General features: G+C 40.8%; 2 protein-coding genes across 2 annotated transcripts in view; both read left to right on the forward strand.

The window, feature by feature from the left end:
- The window catches only part of tmem222b (transmembrane protein 222b), a 538,745-nt gene that overhangs the window by 264,537 nt on the left and 256,424 nt on the right, over positions 1–17,784 (forward strand). The gene's annotated exons all lie outside the window — the stretch shown is intronic.
- On the forward strand, positions 3,113–12,488 carry tent5bb (terminal nucleotidyltransferase 5Bb). The gene is given in 3 exon segments (XM_022212372.2): positions 3,113–3,538; positions 3,541–3,611; positions 10,171–12,488. Coding segments are annotated over 3 exon segments (1,179 nt in total). The 5' UTR covers positions 3,113–3,456; the 3' UTR covers positions 11,197–12,488.

Raw genomic sequence — 17,784 nt, forward strand, 5'->3', positions numbered from 1 at the left:
CAATTCCACCAAATCAGATGCAACATAAACAAAGAACAACAATGGCTACATCCAACTGAAACACAAACTGCTGATTTAACCGAGGTATAACGCACAATGCATCATATGATCATCTCGACACATTATTGGGTCTCATTCCACAGCAGTCGAAGCCGAACCTGGATGTAATTCTGGTCAACCACAACATCCAGGAATGAGTGAGTGTGACTTTTTGTTGTACATTACAGTATCACCAAGTGAATTACATCATTTTCCTCTGAGCATGACAGTGAAAAATGAACATGCCTAATACTGAGCAGGGCTTCAAAGGCTCTTTCCATTTTTCCTCCAGCTTTGTAATCTATTTTAATATAGCCTGATTACATGGAAGTGATTGATCCAACTATGGAAAAACACCTGATTGGCATTTTGTTTTTGCTATGAAGAATTGCTCATAATTCCCTGGACTTTTAGTTGGAAACGAACCTGATGTTCTACTTAACCAATTACATGGGAATAAATTTTCCACTTAGGTCAAACTAGATCTCATGTTCATTTCTGGGGACAAAGTTGGGTTGATGGCAAACAGCTGATCACTTGTTTTCCTTATTTCAGCAAAGGGTGATACCTGGATAGGTTCCCGTAACAATTCACAGCTGCATTCATGATCTGCAGAGGATGAACCCCAATAACTTTGTTGACTATCAGACTTTCCCTTCAACCCCATTATTAAATGACATTTTTGGTGTTTGTTTAGAAATGTTGGATATACTACCCCGATAGTTTGTAGAGATATTCATTGTCCTTAGATGTTGAATTTTTGTGAGAATGTTGAGCAAAATTCTAGTGATGACGTAACCTGAGAACATACACAAGGAGGAGGTCGGGGTGGATGGATGGGTCGTCAACATGTTTGTTTTTAACATGGAAAGCCACTCTTCCCTTCCTTTTTGTAACTGGCAATCAATGTTCCCTAACCTCTGCATGACCGTTCTATAACCTACAATGCTTCCCAAACCTTTACAAAGTAGTTATTTTAACCCAAACCATGATCGTTCCCTACATCTAACCAAGTCATATCTGTGCCTAAACCTAACCAACTATAATCATAGTGTGGTCACATCATAAAACTGATTTATTTTATTTGTTTATAGTGTTTTTGTAGAAGACACAGACAAACAACGGATTTTGTCGTTCATTTTGAAAGACTTGTTGGTCCGATGCAACTGGCAGGTTCAAGTTCTCCAAGGTTTTCAAGTTATTAACTGTGAACCTTGACTTTATCAAGTGAACAATTTTATTTGCCTTTCGTTAAATATTACAGCTGCATCCCCTGGTTTTATAAAAAGGCCCTGAAATGATTTTTTTTCCTTCTTGCCAGCATCTTACCATGAATCACCTGGTCCTACATTTATTCTTTTTTTGGAATCATTTTGGTAATGACATGAGTTATTTCCATTTTTGTTTTATTTAGTTTGTATTAATCCCACATAATAATGTATCATAGATAATCAGAATTATCATTAGATTGTTAAATCACATTGGAGTTGTGGTGTTATTTGCTTATACTGTCAAATTAATATAGGTTATTTAGTTACAAATTATTTATTTATTCATTTATGTATTTTTTGAATGCTAAAACTTACAGAATAAGATATAGATTATTTTTTAACCCATAGCTTGACTGTAGCTTATTTAATTACTTTATATATAAGTAAATAGGAGAAAGTCAAATATCACATTAAAACAGATTCATCACTCAATTTCCCATTTCAACACATTTTCTCACCAAGAGACAGTTAAAGAGTATTCAATATAGGCTTTATATACCAACACAAATATACTACGCACTGTGCTTATCTTTGACCTGTTAAACTCTATCAGCATATAACCAGATGGCAGAAACGTCAACCCAGATCCTTAAGAGAAGTACTACTCTACATTCAGAAGTGCAAATGTGCCCAACTAAAGTCTACAGTCAACTAAAAGTAAAAATAAAAAGTTATTGATAACACTAGATCAGAAATCTGCAATATGACAAATCTTATCTCTGTGGTGATTAAGATACCAAGAAGACTGATAAGCCATATTTAGACCTGATACACATCTGTAGTAAAAATAAATTCTTGGTGTCAAAATGTTGAACAAGAAAAGCATTCAGAGAACGCAGTCCTCTGCCAAGGCTGCTCAATCTTTGTATTATTTCCGATAGATGAAATCTTGAATAAAAAATGAAGCTGTGCTGAGCACACACGTGTGTTTTGCATGTGTACGTTATGGACTGATAGAGAATCCAGCGGGCGGCGGAACTCTGAAACACCACCAGAAATTAATCAATTGTTCCTTGTATCATTTCTGATGGATAAGTCCCGATAATTCTGCAGTGGTGGATTTGTTGTAGGATCACTGTCATTCAATTGTCAGCAGGCAGCTGACATATTGTTCACTTGTTGTCATAGTTAGTGGTGCCATGCTGCTATCTGGCAATGATACAGAAATCTTTAACAAATCCGTGGATTGAGACTATAAGCCGCATCAATTCCAAAATCTAATCAGTTGGTCTTTGTGTCATTTCTGACCTTTGCTGAAAATTATGTCCAAATTCATTAGTCTGTTTTTGAGTAGCGTTGCACACAGACAAACAAACGTACGCTGATCGTCACATAACAACACAAGCCTCTTTATTATCCTGTTCATTTGCTTTTATTTGTTTACAGTGCTGATAGGCTGTTTCTCTTGATAATAGTATATGATGTTTACTTATATCCCAAATAAAGACATACAGATTTTATTTCTGGGTTTCTTACTGACAGCTTATGCAATTTTTGTTTAATGTTTAAAGTTTTTCATGAAAATAATAATAAAAGAAAGTCACAAATCTTTTTTAGTTTTTTTAAAAAATACGTACTTTAAGACCTTGTTTAATAACTCATATTTTTGTATGCAAGTGGAACAGCAGGCTCACGTGAGAGAGGCTGCGTCTAAATAGTATTTATCATATTTCCCATAGTCCTTGAACACATCATCTAGCGTATGTGAAGTACGTGTGTTGGGGTGTGTGTGTGTGTGTGTGTGTGTGTGTGTGTGTGTGTGTGTGTGTGTGTGTGTGACTACAGCCTCCTGTATGTTGAAGCGTTCATAAATCTGCGTCCAGCCAATCAGGAGGCTCCAGTTAATCCCAGTTTGGTAAAAAGCGGCTGATCGCTCGGAGCGGCTCAGATCTGAACACGCTCACAGACTCAGGCACTGCGGGGCTGCAGCTTCGAGGAGATGTCCGATATTCTCGCAAACTTTCTCACCACTTGATCCGCATTTTTGGAGCTTTGTGAAACTTGCAGAGGACACAGCAGAGACTTCATCCACAGCCGTCCCGTCACATCACATCGGAGGGGAGGATTGCTTTTCTTTTCTTTTCTTTTTTGAGTTCTTCTCACAGCTACGATTCTTTCTCCGGACATCCCGTTGGCTCCGGTCGTCATGTCCTCCGGTGATACCTCGGAGCAGAGTCGGCGGGTCAGCGTGCTGTCTTGGGATCAGGTGCGGCGTTTGGACTCCATCCTGGGGAGAGCGTACCGATCCACGGCCGAGGAAACTTCCCCACGCTGTCCGTGCAGCCCCGGCAGATCGTCCAGGTGAGACCACGGTTTAGTCACGTCTTTATGTCTACTGTAAAATAAACTGGACAGGAGCCAGCGATAGAGTAGTGTGTATATATTTAAACTGAACGTGCATATAAACTCCATTTGATTCTTTTCTTTTATTAATGCATTGATTTGTGCAAAAAAAAAAGTACTTTTCATGCCAAAAAATGTGACTTGAATTATTTGAGGTATCATGTTTATGTAAGTGCTTTTCTTCTTTTTGATGCACTGTAAATTCACTGTACTCCAACAGCTGTACATCCAAATCATAGCATTGCTTTAACTATGAACAAAGTTAATAGTAATGTAACAGTAATGTACAACAAAAGAAAATAAAAAAATTGTCCTTTGTGAAAGTTGTCATCCAGGTTGAAGACATATGAAGAGATTTGTGTAACACACACATCCAGATGGGCAAAACACAATGACAGCTCAACACCGCACTTATTCCCCTCTTGATTTGTTATGTTGATAATATTCAACTTATTTAATAATCAGCTGACATCAACTGATACAGAAACTCTGGAGCAACAAATGAAATTGCTGGCAGAATATTCCTCATACTGTACATGACTTCTACATTAGACTTTTATATGCCCAATTTATAAAGCTGTCAAACTTAAAAATAATTTTACTTCCCTCTGAATAACTTCATCTCAGCAAAACCACCCCTGCTTTATTCATCCTTTCACCGCCACTGTGTTCTGTGCAGCGGTGAGGATTTGTGGCAGAGCCGATTACACTTGAAAATGTACTTGATCACTCACACACTTAACGCAGACACACGACTGGGGATGATCTAACGCTATGACTGCACTTTTCCACTAGCTCACTAATGCTTCTGCCCCCGAAGTCAGTTTTTTTTTCTCTTTTATTCACAGCTCTTGAGAGATAATGACTGCTCCACAGTGTATTTACTAGGAAGGAAATGTATATGGAATGGTGTGGGCTGCAATTTTCCCGGACATTATTTAAATGCCTGTAATCTGGGTTCGTATTTCACTTGAGTGATTCATATTTTCTGCGGTGATCATGTGGGGGGCGAAGAAAGACCCCCACACACACTGGAAGGGCCTCTATAATCAGGGAGGCCCCTACCATCTGCTGCAAGCATCCCCGTGCTAATGTCTTTCCTTCATTGTACGCTCCTGTAGGCAACAGGCACCCCAAACATTTTTCTTTCCGTGAGCCAGAGCACTTTTTATGGAGGGTTTCAGAGACCAGCTTGTGGAAAATCTGCCCACTGTTTCCCCAAAGTCTCTGTCCTGTCTGAGTGCTAGCACATTAGCACGCTGGAAGTAGCGTCACCCAAGATTAACACTGTAGTTTTTACACGTAGCCTGGAGGGTCTTAGCTTAACTATTCAAAATAACATCTGTAAACTTGCAGACTTCCTTAGCATAACGCACCTGTGAGATTAATTCATAAAAGTCTGCACTGGGTCACTATGAAGCAACAACATTACTGTGACAAAAATCAATTCAGATTCCACGTCTCCTGTCACGGAAAAATGTCGAGCAGGTCTCAGATGTCTGCGAGTTGATTTTCATACCATATGGACACAAATGGAAAGTAATGTCTGTCTGGAATGGGGGGGAAATTAGAGATCTAAACCACTATGATATGTTTTGGAAAATGGTTGACAGTAATGTGAGGTGCTCGTGATTCACGGCAAATGGGCTAAAACATGCGAAACCACCAGTCTGCTGCTCGAATGTCATTTATTTTTAGCCCACGCACCAGACAGAGGCGTCCACCTGAGACAGATAGAGGGGGATTTGGGAGCCGGTCCTGTCGTCACATAAACGGGTGAGGTGACCGACGGATCGCGCTCCCAGAGAGTCACATGGGCCCCCTCTCAATGCTGGGTTTGTCTGAGGGCCACATTTAAATAACATCTGTTTGTGGTCTGCTTGTGAGGGAGCCATGGGAGCAGGGAAGGAAAGCTTTTGCTGTTACTCACACCTCTGTACTCTCGTTTTCATTTAACGTTGACAGTCGTCAGCCCGCAGCCGCAATCCGGGTATGGCTGCTCATGTTCCCCCTCAGCGGGCCATACCAACAGAGGCCCCACGTAGCCGCATACCACATAATGATAAACACAGATACGCGATAAGTGGTGTCACAGGTTACGTAATTTGTTGAGTGGGTTCGTGTGTAGGGGTGGAGATATGGATTTATTGGTTTTTTTTAATCTGGAAGTAATACTTTCCTGGATGCTAGTGAGTGGCCTGGATTTGAAGCAGAATGGAGCAGTGGATTAGTGCCTGTAATAACACTGGGCTTGTGGGTCGGGCTTGACAGCGTCCCACTGTGGTAAGCAGAGAGCAGTCGCCTGACTCTGCTGTGGCCTTCGCCAGACTGTAAACCAACTCCTCACTGGGCCATTGTTGGGGCCGAGCAACATGAAGACACCACTGCTCCCAGTGCTCTGTAGAGGAGGTAACCTGGGAACATTCATTTCTTGACCAAATGTTTTATCAGCACTGATGGTATCTCTTTGGTTGGCTTTTCTGCTGATGAAGTTTCCAGTAGATGAGTACGCCAAAGTCCATGTTTTTTTCTTGCAATTTTTGGTGTCAGTAGTTAATGGGTAGTTCTCATTTTATAATTAAAAAACAATACATAATGTTTTATCGTCTTAAAATATGACCATTTTTAGGCCAGACAAAACATATCAGTGAATAATTCAGTATTTCCCCAAACGACATCATTTAGACCTTTGTGTGGGGAAGAAAAAGAGGATTGAAGGTGTAGTCTGTCAGTCTGGCGAAACATTGCTTATATTTTACTAGTTAGCACATTTAGATATTTAACATGTGCTTGATTTACTGCGCAAATGTCTAAGCACAGGAATAATACTGTGTGGATTGGTTTAAATCACTTTGATTCCCATGGACAGATTCAGGACCTGGAAAAATCCAATTAATTAATAAAAAATAGTCAAAAAAAAGCTAGAGGATGACTGCAAACATAAAAGCCTTAAGATCACATTTTTACACATGAATTAGCTTAGTTCAATTTTATTTCTTCACCTGGGTACTGTATAATGCATGTACGTGAGTTGTCTTATTTGCGGGTTCATGTTGGAGCACCAGGACAAGAGCTGGGGATCAGCTTGGCTTTACCATTAAATTAAAAGACCCTATCACAGTGAGAGTTGTTCCCACCAGTGTCATTTTACATGGCTGGCTCAAAAAACTAATACAACAAAAAAAAATCTCCCCAAATGGATCCCTTGGATATAATCCTATCAAATAAAGTTTGAGTGGCCGGAGACATTAAAACTTCTGTGACTCCTCAAAGCAGTTTAACAAATCCTTCATTGAACTCGTCTATCATGTCTAGGAGCGAGCGCATCCCGTTTCAGCCCTGGACTCTCTCTGGTCCAAGCACACAGGTGAACAGACCACCCGTGCATAGGAAATTCAAGGAAGCTTTTCAAATCAGAGGAAAAACCATCATCATCATCCCCCGCTGGCTGCCAAGCTACTGTGCGACTGACTGGCTGGGTTAGTTTTGGAGTGGATGCGAAGGTCAGGGACTCATAACTCCACATTCGCTGTCGCCATTTGCTTGGCAGAGGGCTGATCTGACTCATTGCCCAGTGCTCTCATTGGCGTCCAGGGGACTATGGGCTGGTAAATGGTTGGGTCATTTCAAACTGCCATAATAAAAGCACACTGAAGCCGCAGCTTAAATGAAATACTCAAGGAAACTATTGAGGCTACAGAAGGAACGTGGAGTGACTGTTATGTGTCGCCAAGGCGTTGTCAACACCAGACAGTCTGGTGTGTTTGCGGCTCTTTTTACAAGGCTTTATTTCTTTGTTCCAATGTCGGCGGAAGTGTCTCCCCTTGCTCAGCTCACCAGGTGCCGGTGCGTCACATGGGAAATGTACAAGCGTGATTTATGAGCGCTGAAGGACGGAGATGATGGGAGTGGTGGAGCTGAGCTTCCTCATACGCTCCTCACGGGACCCCCAGAGAGGCACATTGTGGCGTGCTTTTAACTTAGACCAAATGTTTAAATATGAGGTCAGAGCAAATACTGCTGTGGGTTTTCCTCGCTGTTAAAAAACTTCTCCCCAGTGTTGTCCAGTGCCCTGTGAAACCAAGTGTAATTTCCCTGTTCAAAGCAGCTGACCTTTTCTTGTTAGATTTTGGAGTTCAATGGTTCCTCAGCTAAGCTTTGCTAAATGGCAAAGCATAAATAAATTGCTGTTCTAGTAGTTTTTTTTTTTCTTTTGAGGACTCACTCTTAACTGATAATCTTTCTGGTGGTATTCATTCCCTGACCCTAAATCTGCATTTCTGTTTCTGCACAGAACAATGGAAATATAATGTATAAATGTGAGTTTCAGAGATCTTTATTTGTGTATTTATTCACAAGGAAGAGAGCGAGGCTAAACTCCAAGCCTCCTCCACAGAGTACTTTTGCAAAATAAGTAATTTACTGTTCTTAAAGTGTTTCTGTCTCTTTGAGGGACTCATTCAGGGTTTAGGTGACAAAAATAGCAAATAACTGTTTGTGGTACAACATTTTCTCTACAAAGAGGTTGACTGTTTTGGTCAATAACCTGTAGTTTTACAACAATATATTAGCACATTTCCAATTACATTTCCAAAAACTAATCCTGAATTCACACATCTTTTTGTGTAAAGGACAGCAATGTATAAAAGTGAGATCCCTTTAGGCGTAATTATTCGCTAAGGCTAGCTGTTTCCAAATTTAGCTAGGCTAAACAAAATAGTCTAGCATTTTACTTAACTTTGCTTTGTAACCTGTAGTTTTAAAGCAATATATTAGCTTTTTTCTAAATACATTTCAATACAAGGTTCCACACATAAACTCTAAATTCATGCATCCGTTTTTGTGTGGGAAAACAATATATAATGTACAAAAGTGAGTTTTAGAGTTCACTTTAGATGTATTTCTTCACTCGGCTAGGCCAGCTTTCTCCACGTTTAGCTAAGGCTAAACACACTAGCTTTCAGCTTTTTACTTAATGCACCTTCATAAATCTGTCTTTTTGTTGCCATTTATGAAAGGAAACCTTCTACATCTTATTGGAAATAAATTAGTGATGAAGTTCCAATACACAATTGACCCTAAATCCATATTTGTTTGTGTACAGTATAATGAAAATTTGAGGTTAAGAGGCCTTTTAAGCTGTGTTTACTCACATTGGAGAGATCTTGATCAGCTGTTTCTATGGTTTGCTAGACTAAATAATAATCTTCAGCTGTGTTTTTTGTTGTGATTCATGAAAAGAAAGCAAATAGTTTAAAGCACTGGATATCCAAAATACCTAAAAAGCAAAGCATATGAGAAAAGCAATATAAATTAGCTCATTTTCCTAGCTTTGCATCTCAAATTTTGGCATCAGGTCCTTTATAGCTGTCAGATAGTACAATGCCATTACGATGATACATTGTCTCTGGAGATTAAACCTTGTCTTACAGTATCTCTCAGTGTTATGACGGGATTACTTAGCTAGACAGACGTCTCTCTACACTGATAGCTGATACTGCAACAACAGCATGATTCAGTGAAAGTTTTCTAATAGACAGCTGTGTTTTGGATTTCTTCAGATTTTGGCCTAGTTAGATGTTTTTCTCCCATCAGTGTCATTTGAGTAATGCAACAGATAGGACACATAAACATCTCAGCTGTCTGGAGTTCAGCAGTTTTCCCAAGCATCGCAGCAGTGCATGTGGTGTGTGTTCCAACAGTCAGATAAAATCCTCCTTGCCAACCAATGTTTATATGACAGCAAAGAGACCCCATTTTCTCATTATGGCCATCAGTAATAAGTTGAAAAGTTCACAGCTTAACAGTTTTTATTTCTTCATGAGTTTCTCATAACAGTCAAGCACTGACATGTCATTTTCCACAGCTCGTCTGTGTTGTGCTCATACATGATGAGATAAGTCTGCTAAATCAGGTATTTCCTACATTACAGTATGTAGGGCATTTTCATCCTCAGGCAACAGATTGTTGTTAATGATACCATCTTTCTGAGCGGAGGATCACAGCCTTGAAGCAGCCACTTTGTTGTCTGTGTTCTTCTAGCAACCTACTTAAAGCCAACGTGCTTCAGGAACCTGCCATTGACTTTCTCTGATTCTTACCTTTAATCAAATATTCCTCAAAAAAACGCCTAAATTGTGTTTTTTTAAAATTACACACAGGTTTCTCATAATTCACATTTAGAAGTTAAGCAACATATGGAAACATTAATATTTTATTAAGCTATCAATGTTTTTATGAAAATAAACCTGTAAAGGTGATAGTTAATTTGGTGTTTTCAGAGGGTAACTTTCCTGAAAAAGAAATGTCTTCATGCCTTTTTCTAACTACTGCATTTCAACCTCACACTATATTACATTAAAATGTCAGCATCTCACGTTGTCTTTATTTTGAGCAATGAAAAGACAGCTTCCTGCTTGCATGTACTAACTTGTGTTTGCTGTGTCTGCCTCTTCTGATTCCTATCTTGTGGATCCCCATCACTCAGCTTTTTCTCCCCGTCTCTCTTATCTTTCAGGTGGTCAGGGCTCGCCTGGAGGAGCGGGGCGTGGTGGTACGTGATGTTAAGCTGAACGGCTCGGCAGCCAGCCATGTGCTTCACCAGGATAACGGCCTTGGCTACAAAGACCTGGACCTGATCTTTGGCCTTAGCCTGACCGATGACAAAACCTTCCGGCTGGTGAAGGACGTGGTGCTGGACTGCCTGGTGGACTTCTTGCCTGAAGGGGTGTGCAGGGAGCGAATCACAGCCCTCGCCCTGAAGGAGGCGTATGTGCAGAAACTGGTGAAAGTTTGCAACGAGACGGACCGCTGGAGCCTCATCTCGCTGTCCAACAACACCGGCAAGAACGTGGAACTGAAGTTTGTGGACTCCCTGAGAAGGCAATTTGAGTTCAGCGTCGACTCCTTCCAGATCACTCTGGACTCGCTGCTGCTCTTCGACCGCTGCTCAGAGACGGCCATGTCCGAGACATTTCACCCTACAGTGCAGGGGGAGAGCATGTACGGAGACTTTGAGGAAGCTCTGGGTCACCTTTGGTCCAAGACCATCGCCACCCGTAGCCCAGAAGAGATCCGGGGCGGCGGTCTACTCAAGTACTGCCACCTGCTGGTGCGTGGCTTCCGGCCAGCTTCAGAGGCTCAGATGAAACAGATGCAGCGCTACATGTGCTCACGCTTCTTCATCGACTTCCCTGACATAAGCGAGCAACAGAGAAAACTGGAGACGTATCTGCAGAACCACTTTGCAGGCATGGAGCACAAGCGCTACGAGTACCTGGTGACGTTGAGGCGAGTGGTGGATGAAAGCACTGTGTGTCTGATGGGTCACGAGCGCCGCCAGACGCTGGCGCTTATTTCCGCCCTGGCACTGCGCGTGATGGCCGAACAGAACGCTATCCCTGCTCTGTCCAACATCACCTGCTACTACCAGCCCGCTCCCTATGTCAGAGATGTCAACTTCAGCAACTACTATGTGGCACAAGTCCAGTCACACATGGCTACGTGCAGTAACTCTTATCAGACATGGCTTCCCTGCAGCTGAGTAGTGACTTTACAGATGTGTGGAGAGTTGTGTTGCAACTTAACATTGACGTTAGCTGAGCGTTCATTACCTGCAGTGTCCACAGCAAGCATCAGCGTTGTGTCCTGCCTCCATCATGGCTGCAGGAAATAGTCTGTTGCCATTATACCGAGCGTGAGCGTGTCCACTGTGCCCCGCTGTCTTCATGGCTCGGGTCTATTTTTGCTGGACCGACTAGCATTCTGAAGCATGAAATTCTCTCATGAATGTATAAAAAAAACCTATATTAAGTAAAAATTGTGCGCCATTTCATTTGTTATTGACTTTGTCTTAACACGTATGCAGCAAACTGTTTTTTTCTTGTTTGTAGTTTGTGTAAGACAGACGAGTAGAAGAAAAAAGACACAAGAAGGGAGACAATATCATTCTGTTCTGTCCTGCACTCTCTGATCACCAATTCGTGACACGGTAATTCTCGTTTACAATTGTGTGTTTCCATTCAATGACAGCTGTGCAGTGAAATCCGATATTTACATCCAAATCAAGTGATGACTTAAAAAACAGCCAACAAAGTTTTAAACCAGCTGCAAATGTTTATTTAATATGCCGTTAAAACATGAAAAAAGCAGCAAAACAATTCAGCTCAGCCGGAAACCAGCTGGAGCTCAGTTGAAACACGACTTATCCGGATTCTTACGAACATATGGGAATATTTGAATTCTTGGTTCGTCTGTAGCAATGTGGCTTTTGTGTTTTGATGCCCTATGTCAAGAAATTTAATTCATGTTTTTTTTTTGTGCCAAATCTAATATGAAAACCATCCCACTAAGTTATAATGATTAATACTGCTGTAAAAAAAAAGAAAAAAATCATTTGAGCCATTATAATGATATCTTTTTATTCTGTTGTTTTATAACCAATGTGGACATGTATGGAAGAATATGAAGGCTTGATGTATGACAGACGAACTTTGTCAGTTCTGTTTCTGGTCGGATGGAGGCTTGTATTGGGTCTTTAATGAAATGTAAATACTTGGTTCGAAACCGGAAAGCTGTTTTTTTGTGTTGCTGTTGTTCTGTCTGTGGTTTCAGCTGACCTGACTAGGAGGGAAAAAGGACCAAAGAAATACTTTTTATGTGTAGCATGACAAACAAAGACTGTATGTTGTTCCAAGTGCCTGAATTTGACCGACATCTTTATAGTAGTTGCTATGTAATAACTGTTTTTGAATCTTTTTCATCCAGGTTACTGTACATTTCTATATCCAGGGTCTGTTTGTTTTTAAATCATTAAAAAAATGTCAACAACTGAAAGATGATGGTACATTGGTCTTTCTTTACACATTCTGGGATGTAAGATAAGGACAAGCTGTTCGAATATGCTCCAGCTGACTTAAATTAGTCTGGGGATGTGCGTAATGAATGCATACTTTATCTCCATTCTCTGTATCGCACTGTCTCGGTTTAAATATCTCCCTCTGTCTATCTTTTACTATCTTCTCGATCACACACAAACTGCCTTGTGTGTTGTCTGTGTTCCATCAGCCAGACACTGACTGGCCCAACACAAACACTTGCTTGTTCAAGCTCTGTGCATTCTTCCCCCTTAGAAACGGAGTCCCCTGAGCCTGAGCCTATACATTAGCTATTTCCTTCCAGTTGTGCATCCGATGAAGGCTTTCCTTGGCCTCGTTCAGAGAGGAGGGAGATTGCTGTTGCTTGTCTTGGATGAACTGAGCTCTAAAGGGGGCAGCTGAGGACCAGGTGGTGAAATGGAACTGCTGGCTTTTCTGCAAATGTAATGACGCATTCCAGCACTCGGTTTCCTGTATGACCAAAACGGTTCAGTATTTCAACCTCACTTAGACTAACATTTCTCCCACTATGACACTTCGTCTGAATTACTTTTGCATCGGGGAGGACTTCTTGAGATTTAGTACAGCATTAAATGGCATGTAGCTGGGACACACCTGCTTACATTTGCTTTCTATTGGAGACCCAAAGTGTTTGACCATAGAGGAAGTGCTGAAACACTTTAGTGAAGCGCTCACTGATTTCTTTTGTAAAAATTCACGTGGAAAAAAAAAGCATCTGTCAGAGTGATTAAAGCAACAAGATATAAATGTGACATGGGAAATCTCCCTCCTTGGATTAGCTGTCAGACGTGTCTCCTAACTGTTACAGAAACAATCAAAGAAGCGTGGGGTGTCCCTGGAGAGTATGCACTAAAACTGTAGATGAGACAGACCTTGTCTTAATTTTAACAAACCAGTGATCTGCACTTGGTGGTCAGACCTCAAGAGCCATTTAGAGCTGGGAGGAGGCGCTCTGTAAATGTCTCACATTAATAGTTAATTTAGTGGCAGATATGGCTCTATTAATGAAAAAAATAGCTTATCGGGCCGTCAGTTGGATGGATTGCCGTGAAATTTCACGCAGATGCTTGCGGTCCCTGCAGACTGAGTCTTGCAGATTTTAATGGTCCTGTAAAATTTAGTAAAACCATTCATGCCCCTCTAGGTATTAATCGTTACAGCTATGGTGATCTGTTCACTTTCCATCTTGCACCAACATAAGGTCAAAGAGGTCCTTGTAGTTTACAGAAGCAACGACAAGGTGTCCCTAATGAGTTTTACAACAAAATCCAACGCTGAGGGTTTAATCTTGAGAAATTTAAAGATATCTTGTTAGATTCTTTGGCCAACCATGATTGAAGATATTACAGACACTCAAGAGATTTGAGTTTAAAGTTTACTTTTTATTTTGGCTTAGTGAAGATGTTTTTTTTTAATCATACTCATGAGCACATCCGATGCAATATGCTCGCGGGTGTGCATCAATTCTGTGCGGCACAGATTACTCCAAACCTTAGGTCCACACTGAAAATTTGAGCGTTTTTTTTTCCAGGTTGACCGTTTTCAGTTAAATTTAAATGTCTCAACAACTATTGGATGGATTTCCATTCATTTTGGTTGAGACGTTCATGTTTGAATAAGTAGAAGGCAACATGCACATCAGTTGCTTCATGCTCTTTGAAGTACAAGGAATCAAAACCACAAGACATCTGTTATACTGATAAAAGTAAAATCTTGCACATAGTATCACCTCAGATTAGATTTTTTTCAAAAATTGATTAATTTTGAATTTTAATAAATCAGTGCAGAGATATACACGTGTGAGAATTGACTTTTGTCAGTAAAAGAAACGTTTGTGTTTCCTTTAGGCCTATCTGCCACAACTCAAGCCATCCTCTGATTGTTCATAGCACTATCCTTAGGTCAAAGTTCAAATTCTGTGGCTATTAAGTGTGAAAATACCATAGGATCTACTAACATTTCCAACAGCCTCAGCTCTACTTTGTGTAATTAGATCTTATTACTATACTATATGGAAAAAAAGACCAACATTTTACCTTCAACATGCTAACATTGTCATTGTGTGCATGTTGACATGCTAATATAAGAAATCAAGTCTGATGCTTCTGTGCCTCCGCTTCTCAAAGCGTCCAGCGTGGCTATAGACTCTTCAGGACCACATGCATTCATTCAAAGTGAGTTGCAGTGAGGATTTTGGTGCAAAACTTGTCACTTAAAACAGATGACTCAGAAACATCTATCTGTTGCCACTTCAGCAATAAATACTTAAAGCAAATGTGCAGCCACAGTGGAATAATGCCTAAACTATAAATGAGCCACTATAATTATCCCCTGCCCATGCAGCAGATGTGATTCTTGTAATGCCTGTGAAGCTTGTGAAGGCAGCAGGACATGTTTGTTGCTAAAAGTGCATCCTCTGATTTGTTAAGCGTTAGTGAAGCAAAGTCAGAGCACTTAACCATTACGGATTGTCCATGTTGTTGAGCGCGCCGCAGGCTGTTCCATCTGTTGTTTAAGTGGGACGTGTCAGAATACAGTGGCTCATCTGTCCTGCATGTCATTGCCTCTTTTCCTTCTGCTTCTCATGAAATAATATATTTTCCTGGTGAACCTTCTTTCCATTCCTTCAGCTGTTGTCATCATGTGATTGATCCAGCAGTTTCAGAGTGATGTGACCGCTGAAGAGTCACTTCACTGGGTCATCCCTACACCCTCCAATCTACAATCAGCTTCAGGCAGCTCTTTTATTTTTTGGGCTGCTTTATGTTTTATCTACTCTCAAATGTACATTGCTTCGAATTAAAGCATCTGCTAAATGAAATTGTTAAATTGTCATAACAGCAGGTGTGCTTTGAGATGTTTGCAAAAGCCGTCTGCCTAGACATACCACTTGTTGTGTTTGCACAGTTACAATAGGGCTCTGTTGTTTTCACATAAAATATTACAAAAGGTTAATTGACCGTGGAATATTTCAAATGCTTTTTCAAAAGCTTGTGGTTGGGCAACAGTAGAACAAACATTGATGTAGGCTTTGCGCCAAAAAGGTTAATTTTTTCCCCCCCGCAACAATAGCCAACCACTTTCTCCAAGACAGGCTTCCTACGTTACACACCTTAGAGTTAAGGCCAGGTAGCCACCGTAATGTTTTTCCTGGTGAAATACCACAGATAAATCTGACACTGTGGTAAGCACTGTGGTTCATCCCGTTCACCAGCACCCACCAGTTCTCAACAGCTTGGCCTTCTCACCCCCATTTTCTCCAGTCTACGTGGGTGGGCCCTTTTGAGTTGAACTCCCACTACAGACATTGAAGCTTTAAAGGTCTCCTTATCATTTTTTCCCTCCCTTCTGTGTCGCTGTGCCGCGGAGCGTAATCTGTCTGATGACTGCAGTGCGTTTGTTGCTTGGAGATGCGGTATGTTTCCACGTCGGCTGATTAGATTACGGGGATGTCTTCTTCTGTGGTGACAGACACCACCTGGGGAATGATGGGAAGGGTCAGGACAAGCATGAAGCCAAGAGTCCTCTCCAGCGTAACAGACTGTTCACTGTTGTCAACTCACAGCTCCCTATCTGGGTACACTGGCTGCCTGGGGAGGTTATAATAGAAAAACAAATTTGTCCTCAGATGAGATGCTGCATGGGTGGCTGAATGTTTTTTTTTCAAGCACAGACGAATGCGGTGACCTTGACAGAGGAAGTTAAAGAAATATTTATCATGGGAGGTGGGGTTTGGGGAAAATTAGAGAGGAAGCCATTTTATATCAAAGAAAGTGGTGAGAATTATGCTCTCCCAGATTCAGCTGTCGCCATCCAAATTAAGTTCCATAAAAGTACCACATGTACAGAGATCCACAATTGAGATATAATAAAAGCAAATAAAATTGTTTTATTCAAGAATGATTGAATCGGACTGATACTAATTTCAGTCTTTACAGCTGAAGAATGAAGGAAGTGGTGCTGAAGTTTTTCTCATAAAGTGGTTTTACTGGACTGGGTGGCATTGCTCCATCCATCATCATGTCGTTAGCAAACGATTCCCAGGAACTCACAACATTTCTATTTGTAGAATCAGAGGATATTCAGAGCGGCTTCACCATGGTGATGTTTATTTGTTGTCTTGAAATGCAAAGGGGTTGCCAGTGCCATATAGTGGGCTATAAAAACTATGCATTCACCTTGGGTTTTTGGTACATTTAACTGTGCCACCAAATGAGTTAAAAACACATTTACTGTGGAATCAAAAGAGGGTTTAAATTCATGACGTTTGCATAAATTTATAAAAATCCAGTAACCAAAATAATATATTTAGAAAATATATTCAACCCCTTTATGCTCACTTGAGCTAGACACTCCTACAACCAACCATGTCATGATATACATGATCTATTCAGAGGATTTTACGTAGTCAGAATTGAGGTTGACAGTTTATTCTGGACAATGGAAATAATGGTTAAGATAATAATCTTTATGACATTTTTTGCAGAACTGTTAAAAAATTGAAAACTGATGTCTCTCCTTTCCTATTGGTTTACAGACACTTAATCACATGCATCTTAGAAACTATTTTGGCAGCCATTACAGCTTTCAGTCGTTTCATCAGCCTCTACAGGTTTGTGAAGCTAGATTTGCTTTGTCAGTTTGAAAGATACGTGTCCGTGAGCTACCATCTTCAGGTCCGTGTCAAAACCTTATTATGGGATTGAAGACCGGGCTTGCTGGGTCACTCAAGGACAACCATACACTTGTGTTGAAGTGAATCCTATGTTGCTAATGTCTGCCATGCTTTGACTCATGGCTAAAGCATCGCCCCAGGTTGCTGCCCTTCAATAACCTCTTTGTATTTGCCTGCATTCGTCCTTCCCTTAACTCTGACCAGTCTATATATCTGTCCCTGTTACCAAGAAGCACCAGCATAGCATGATGCTGCCACCACCATGCTTTACTATGGGAATGGTATTAGCCAAATGAGCAGTACTTAGTGTTCACCCGACAAAGTTTTTGACTCTTCAAGCCAGAGAATCTTTTTTTGCTTTCAGTCTTAGAATCTTTTAAAAGCTTCCAAGCAGGCTTTAATTTCAATCACCTTTTTATTTCATAATTCACAGCATCTCAGGACACTATACATAGTATTGCCAAGACCTTACAATATTACAGAGAGGCACCCAACATTTTCACATTGACCAGCGATTGCCAACAGAGCAAAAGGGAAAACGTCCTTTCAACAGAAAGAA

This window comes from Acanthochromis polyacanthus, chromosome 11, assembly GCF_021347895.1.
Source record: "Acanthochromis polyacanthus isolate Apoly-LR-REF ecotype Palm Island chromosome 11, KAUST_Apoly_ChrSc, whole genome shotgun sequence".
Taxonomy (NCBI): domain Eukaryota; kingdom Metazoa; phylum Chordata; class Actinopteri; family Pomacentridae; genus Acanthochromis; species Acanthochromis polyacanthus.